At 48.1% G+C, this 8,026-nt stretch overlaps 1 protein-coding gene across 1 annotated transcript in view; it reads left to right on the forward strand.

The window, feature by feature from the left end:
* AUH (AU RNA binding methylglutaconyl-CoA hydratase) overlaps nucleotides 1-4,936 on the forward strand; it is a 158,612-nt gene extending 153,676 nt beyond the window's left edge. The window contains 3 exon segments of the mRNA XM_087822523.1: nucleotides 1,568-1,618; nucleotides 3,115-3,162; nucleotides 4,481-4,936. Of these exon segments, the coding sequence (XP_087678649.1) occupies nucleotides 1,568-1,618; nucleotides 3,115-3,162; nucleotides 4,481-4,558 (177 nt within the window). The 3' untranslated portion in view covers nucleotides 4,559-4,936.
* Nucleotides 4,937-8,026: the final 3,090 nt, after the last annotated feature.

Here is an 8,026-nt window from a genome sequence, read left to right on the forward strand (position 1 = left end):
TCTCTCAGCCCGATTCCTTCTCCCTCCTGGGAGCGTGCCCCCCCCCCCCCGAGACCCTTAGAGTGGCAAGGCCCTCACTGCCTCCGCCTGCCCCCAGGCCCCCCCACTCTGCTGCGCAGCCGCACCCACACAGAGTGCTTGGCTGTCCTCACCAGCTTGCATCTGAAGGACACGAGTCGCCAAAATGACCTCTTCCCCGGTCAGGGATGATGTTGAATAACGTCAGAATATGTATAGCTGAAACTGGATGCAAAGTTACACAACACAATTTCAGGTAGAATAATCTTCATTTTTGTAGTCTTTGTTACCGAATGGTTACTCTTCCAAATAATTAGAAAGCTTCTGTAAAATTAGTATTTCCAGCTGATTTCTGTAACAAAAAAAGACTTGTCTAGAAGCAGCATTGGTTTTGTATTCTAAAAGAGAAACTAATTAAATGAGCTTCTATCTAAGAGCATTTTCATCTTTGTTTTTCTAGTTTTCTGAACTTTGCTACCAAAGTGTGCTTTGTGGACAGCCTGGCCGCCCTGGAAGCAGGCTAGACGGGCAGAGGCCAGGGCACCCCCGCCCCTGAGGCCCCAGCTGTATTGCAGCGGGGCTTGGGGTTGGTGACTGGAAGTGTGACCAGCACCCAGATGAGGGTCAGCTGGCGATAGAAGGGAAGGGAGAAGATTCTCAGTGAGAGGAGCACCATGTTTAAAAAAAGTAAACTGATGATTTTTAAAAAGCAATACTAGTATGTGTGCCTTGCATACAAATCACGAGTGGGAGGATTCTGATCCTCGTCTAACCCTAGTAAAATTGGCCTGAGAGAGGTTCTTAAGCAGGTGACACAGGGAGAGCCTGAGATAGGTCGATGCTGATCTTCCAGTGCCCTTGCTGGGAGAGCCTTTCTGGACCAGCCTGCCTCGCACTTCGTTGAGCCCTTTGTTTTGCCTGTTATTTAGAGCCCACCTTTCATTTTCATTCAAAAGACATTTTAAAATATGCCATTCAAGTCCAGGTCTTTGCACATCAACAGTTTCTGGGGATTCAGCCCATGGATGCATCACTGGTAGAAGTAGCGCTTTCCTGCTCTTGGGTGGCACCTGGCTCCTTCCTGGGGGGCTCACCTGCAGAAGGACTGCTGGGACTTGGTGCAGTGTGGGAACACCACCCTGCACTGCAGGTCATCGTGCTTAGTCATCCATGCCCTTGGAGGGGACACAGCCCGTGTCTGAAACACTGATGCCGACCCCAATGGGGGTGTCTGATGGTGGGGACTCCTGAACCCCAGCCCAAGTTCTGTCACACTCGGATAGGTGTGGTGCCGTGCCAAATGTTCTGTCTCTCTTTTCTTAACTTCCAGGGAGGTCTGATGAAGAAAGGTAGGTCCCCCCGGCACGTACCACCTGCCGACCCGTAGGCGTGGAGTCTGCCAGCCGCAGGCCCTATGGAGTCTGCAGAACAGGCTGTTAGTGCTTCTGTGGTACGGACCCCACAGAGGAAATGTCTGAGTTTTGCTGAGATGTACAGTATAATTAGCATAAATAGTGATTAAAGTCTGTTTCTTTAATTTGAATTTTAGGGACCTGTTGCAATGCGAGTGGCAAAATTAGCAATTAATCAAGGGATGGAGGTAAGTTCCTTGATGGGTGAGTTTGTTGCTGGAGCAGGCAGTGGAGATTTAACTTAAATGAACGGAGGTTAGAGCTCTGCGTTATTTCTAATGTTCTAAAATACAGCGATTTCATGCTGCTTTTACTGAGAGCCACTGAGGTTCTTTAAACTACATGGTTGATTTCATTCTGCAAACAGGTGTTAATTCACTGTCATAATCACAGAACTGGTGACCCACCCTCAGCCGTACAGCCTAATGACTTGCTTGTGATTTTGCCATTGAGTTAAGACTTACTGACTAGTCGCTCATAGAAAACCCAGAAGGAAAGGGCCTCTGTGTGTTCTCAGCACCAGCACTGTGGTATTAAAAGATTTGGCGGAGGCTGCCCTGGCCCTGGCCCCCTCGCACCCCTTGGGTGCTCTCTGCAGGGAGGCACAGGAAGCAAGGCGGCAGGTGGGGCCCCTGGGTGGGACTCCGAGGGAGGGGAGCCCCAGGCCGGGCAGGGCGAGGCAGCCCTTGACTGGGACTTCCAATTAGTTAAGTTATGGGAATTTTTAAGAAAGATACTTATTCCTTGTAGACTCAGAGCCCACTGTATTATCCTGGGCTTAATAGCAGTAAAAAGAGAGAGAATTTGTTAGCAGTATATGTAGTTTTTAACATAAAAGTATTAGATTTTTTTTTTTAAATTCTTATGTAATAGTAACAATATTTAGTAGCAAATGCCTTACATGACCTTTGCTCTGTGCCAGGTCTCTCTCTCACACACACACACACGCACACAAACACATATATATACTCACACACACACACACACACACTACACATACACTCACACACAGACACACACACACACACACACACTCACACCCCGCCCTCACTTCATTGTACTTCACAGATACCTCCATTTCCATCAACATCCAGGCAGGACCCTCCACCAGCAGAGTTTAGGACTCACTGAAGGCTCAGGGGATGGTTAGCATTTTTTAGCAATAAACTATTTTTTAATGAATGTGCATTGTTGTAGACACAATGCTGTTGCACACTTAATGGGCTACAGTATAGTGTAAACATAGCTTTTATAGGCACTGGGAAACCAGAAACATTGTGTGGCTTTATTGCGATACTTGCTTTATTGCTGTGGACTGGAACCGAACCCGCGGTATCTCTGAGGGTGGCCTTTGTATCTTAGGTACCTCATAAAGTCTTCACCTGGATAAATCACTTAATCCTTACAATCTCCTCAGGTGGTAGCCCCTTGTTCAGCTGCGGCTCTCTTGGGCACAGAGAGGTTAAAGATCTTACCCAATGCGGCACAGTCCCACATGGGGGAGTCAGGCTGTGAATCCAGGCAGCAGGTTTCACAGTGTCTCCTGCTGCCCCACCTGGGATTTGCCACATTACATTGAAGGGCTCTGTTCATGGGAGTAGGGTTATTAGGTTTGAATTTACAACGAGTATACCATGTTTCACAAAGATTTTCCTGCTGAAATGAACTATGTTTTTATCCTCAGGTGGATTTAGTAACAGGGTTAGCCATAGAAGAAGCTTGTTATGCTCAGGTATGTAATACAATCATTCATTCAACGCAGATGCCCTCACAAAGTCCGGTGACCTCTGTGAAGGTCAGATGTATCCTGTGTCACTGGGCAGTCATGTCACACAAATGTTGAAATTAGTTCTGATACTTGACTGCCATCAGCTCTTTTGATTGACTCTGTTCACAAACCAGTGACTGTTGTCTACATAATTTAGAAAACTCTTAGAGTAGTTAAGTTAGCGCCACTTGTGCTGCAACTGTCTCTGTGACTCACAGTGTGTTTCGTGAGTGACTTGAGCCCTCACTGCAGCGCAGAGGTGGGGCGGGTGGCGGTGAGCCACCTGCCTGCTGGGGAACACAGGTGTTGAAGACTCATCGGCTCTCCCTGACCTCCTCTGCCTCCCCTCCTGCCCAATGAAAGTTCACTAATTCAGTTGTACAGTTTTCTTTTTTGTACATAAATTAGTGGGGCTTTCTATAGGGGAACAAATCATCCTTCCGTCCTCCCCTTATCTGCCACCCTCCTTCTCCCTCCCTTTCACCTTTCCTTCCTCTGATTTTCCCGAAAGGTGTAACTGTTTTAGGGCACCTAACGTAGCAGAACTTTGTCCTACCTTTCCTGAGAACTGGAAGCTGCATCAGCTTCCGTTTAACTGCTGCCGTGGATTAGGGGCACGGCTGGAGTATGACTCTGCAGGTCCCTGTTCAGAAGTCTCCACCTGGGATTGATGAGCACCTGCCAGGAATGGAGTAGATAATGGACCTCCACAGAGAGCCTTGGAGACCACGGAAAACTCTGAAAACATATTTGGCTCTAAGTCACACCTTATCAAATGTAAAGGAACAGAAGTCACACCAAGTGTTCTGTCAGACCACAGTAGAATTAAACTAGAAAGACAGGTGGAAAATCCCACCTGTTAATGGTGCGTTTTAATCTTTAAAGAAGGTTAAACAACACACTTCTAAACACATGTCAAAGAAGAAGTCTCAGAGGAGTTAAATCATTGCTGAACTGAATCAAAATGAAAATGAAACTCACTAAAATGTGTGGGAATGCATTGAAGGCAGTTGCTTAGAATACATAGTATGGATGCACATGTCAGAGAAGAAAGATCTAATTCAAAGTTTCTACTTTGTTCCTAAGAGCAGGTTGTTTTAAGTATATTTGAAATGGAAAAAACCTATTTGGAGTTAGAATAATAAATGTGGTCACGTAATTAGAATTGTTCAAATGGCTACTAGATTTCAAAATTTTATATTGTGTTCTAATTAGTTTTCTTAGATAAAACGCTTACATTTTACTTTTTGGTACATGTAACATCATGTCTTGTTTCTCTTAGACCATTCCAACAAAAGACAGACTTGAAGGTCTTCTGGCGTTTAAGGAGAAAAGACCCCCTCGCTATAAAGGGGAGTAAAGCGAGCACCATCTCTAAAATGCCAGCGTGGCAGGTGTGCTTCGGGGGGGCCTTTCAGATCCACGAAGGGCTCAGCGCCTGGAACCCACGACCAAAGCGGAGGGTGGTGGCCGTGCAGTGAGTTACACATCTGGAGTCGTCGAATGTGCCGTGTCCCACTGTGTGATGCCCCGTCCATTCAGATTTATCGAGCTAGCAGTGTGTGCGCCAAAACACAGACTAAAGTAGGTAGATGTTTTAAAATTCTTCCTGCGTATGAAGCTTTCTGTTCTTAATTTTTAATGTGAATAATTTATATATTGCACTCTAGGAAAGAATGTTGATTGTATGTCTACTGTGCTGCAATATGAAAATAAAATTATTTCTATATACCAAAAATGTGAAGTTGTACCTAATAAAGTTTCCGAGGGATCTTATGCACAGGTACACATGTACATCTCAAACTGACAAAGGAATCAATAGATAGAAGTGAAATTTACCAAATCTAAATCAAATTAGTGAAAATAACTGAATAAAACATTCATGCTGGATTTGGGAAGAAAGCCCCTTTCTACGCTGGTTCTCTGTGTCAGGTGAGCTCACCTAGTCCGTCTAGAATGCGGTGTGGTCAGTGGAGAGTTGATCCCATCAGAGATGAGCCCGAGGCCTTGGGAGGCCACCTGCAGGCCTGGCCCCGTGGTACTACTCAGACCTCCCAGCACATTTCGGGGCCCCTGGCCTAACCCAGAGAGAAAGTTACAGCCAGGGTGGTGGATTAAGGGTGCGATGGAGCCTGCCCTCACCCTCTCACCCCGTTACTGGCCCCTGATTTCAGTAAGGAAGGCAGGTGACTTCCACAAGCCTTTCCATCTCTCCTTGACAGACCTGCCTTTGCACCTTGGCCAGGCAAAGCAGCCCAATGTGGAGGAGCCGGGGGAGTGCAGCCTGCCTGGGGCAGGGGCTCCTGGAAGCACAGGATTCAGTGTGAAAAGGGAGGGGACACCACCATTCTGAATGAATTGTGCTGCCTTTATTTTGTGTTTGCTTCATCACACCAGGCTGTCTTCTGACTGCAGGGCTGAGTTCCCCGGCCCTGGAGAAGCCCTGCTTTCTGGGACCCACACGTTGTTTGAGGCCCGGGTGCCGCAGACCCCCAACCACTGCAGCTGAGCCCCTGCAGTGGCAGGCCTGCCTGCCCCCGTGTTCCCGCAGTCAGCAGCACGGCCTCCTTGCTTTTGGAAAACACATACACTTCGAATTTTAAAAATCACTGAAACTTATTTTTAATATGGGAAATTAAACTCCCAAAACCTTGAAAGAGGCAAACAAGAAGGTTCCGTCAGCTGATCCCCCTGAGGCGGCCGGGCAGGCAGGCGATCTCCCCGCACACTCACCTCGCTTCTGACGCTCGCAGGTGGGTGACCATCGCATCCTGTGAACGTTGTGAAAGTTCACATTTGGCTCTCGGGGTGTGACCAGTGTTTGTGCACTTTGTTTGCTGATAAACCTGCACTGTTCATTTCCTGCAGGATAACTTGCAGATTAAGTGCTTGTCCCTGTCACAGCCATTAGAGGTGTCAGGACCATTGTGTCCTGGCTGTGACCCTTTCAAAAGCTGCTTCTGATTCAGCTGAGTAGGAGGTGATGGTGACGAGGCAGAAACGCTAAGCCGGGGCCCAGCAACGTGCTGGCTGACTCGGAGCCAGTTGGTGCCCATTGAGCGCCACTTAGCTCAACACGTTCCGAGCATGTCAGTGGAGTGTGTCTGAAAGCAGACCGCACCCTGAAGTGACTTCTGATACCAGGCAGCCACAGCAGGGGCATGTGTGTGTAGACTCTCGCCGTCACGTGATTTCTCTTCAGCAGCAGGGTCTTGCCGCTGGTCCCGCGCCAGGGGCTGGGGGCTCCGTGGGGAGAGGGCGGGTCAGGGGCACCTGTCTGCCTGGCCAGCAGCTCCTCTTGTTTCGCTTCTGCACAGTGTTTGCGGGTCCTGACACTGAAACCACAAAACTGCATCAGGCTGACGCTGGCTGGAAATGCAGTGGTTTCTTCCTTCCACGTGTTGTGATTAACTCCAAGAAAACCCAGGGGAGGTTGAACCAGCGCCAGCGCAGTTCAGGAGAAGACGCTGCGTGGTATCCGGGCGGGAGCCCCACGAGCCCTGACACAGCTCAGTGCTGGTTAGCTCACCACATCTCTGAAGAGAAAGGAGGCCTCTAACTTACAGAGGCCTGAGGCCAGAGAGGAGGTGTATTATGCGAAAAGAAGACATTTCCTGGGACTCATTTCTGCGATTTGAAGGGTCATTTCAAATTTGTTGTTTTCAATAAGAAAGGACCTGGTTTTCCTGTTAATCTAGTTCTTGCTTTTCCTTCTAGTTGTCAAAAAAGTGGCTTGTTACAGAGTGTTCCTTTTCTGACAGTGCTTGGAACAGTAGTGGCTGTCATTTCCTTGATGCCACACTTACAGAAAATGCTATTTTTCATAGGGACTTACAGCTGGCCATTGGCACTTTTCTCCTGGCAGGCCGACATTTAAATATTTAACCATGCTGTTCTTATCTGCCTGCTCACCTACATAAGTAGTAACTGATGTGTATGTCAGCATTGATCAAAACAGCAATAGAAATTATTTCCTTATACTAAATTGTATAGATGAAACAGGCTACAGATTGTGACTGGGTGTTCAGGGACAAAACCCTGTGCTCCAAATATCTGCGATTTTCAGGTACCCCAAACCCTCTGTTTCCAGTGCCTTCCTTTGGATTTTCACAGCCCTACTCTTTGGGAACCTCTCAAAGTTCATCTGTTCCTTAGAGGCATAACTTCTAACCCTCAAAGAACACCTGTGCAGTTAGCTTCTCAGGCTAATGCTCAGGGCAGCATGAGAGAACAGTGCCTGGCCGGGAGAATAGGGTACCCAAGGACAGACCAAGATGCACCGCTGGGGTGGTCAGGGCCAGCCCTCATGACACACTCCACCCTGAGCCAGCTTAGAGGAGACGAAATATTGAGCTTACAGTTCCCTGGGGGCAGCAAAGTGGGGTTAGCCACTAGCACGTCAATCCATTTTAAAGTACAGAAAACAAGCCTTATGTATATGTTATGATTCAGGAAACACTTTGACACAATCACTGAAGATACTAATGTGGATGAGATGAGAGAATTAGGGATGGGCACTGTTCCGATGATACTGACTTACCATTTATGAAACCCTGAGTGCCTGCAGGGGCTCCCATGGATACTGTGTGTGCTGGTGACAGCCTCCGGGGAGGAGAGGCCCTGGTGGTTCTGGGGTGAGCAGCAGGCTGGAGCATGGCCTGATGGAGCTGGTTGCAGACAGGAGGTGAGCCTGGTGCCATTGGCCTTGCCCCACTCTTCACTCTCCACAGCCTGCTGACCTGCGAGTGTCAGCCTTGCCCAGATTGGTTCGACAGTCTCCTCCTGACTTGCAGAGATACTGAAAGTGTGCGTGTCAAGTGGTCTGGTG

This window comes from Miniopterus natalensis, chromosome 12 (genome assembly GCF_054644295.1).
Source record: "Miniopterus natalensis isolate mMinNat1 chromosome 12, mMinNat1.hap1, whole genome shotgun sequence".
Lineage (NCBI taxonomy): Eukaryota > Metazoa > Chordata > Mammalia > Chiroptera > Miniopteridae > Miniopterus > Miniopterus natalensis.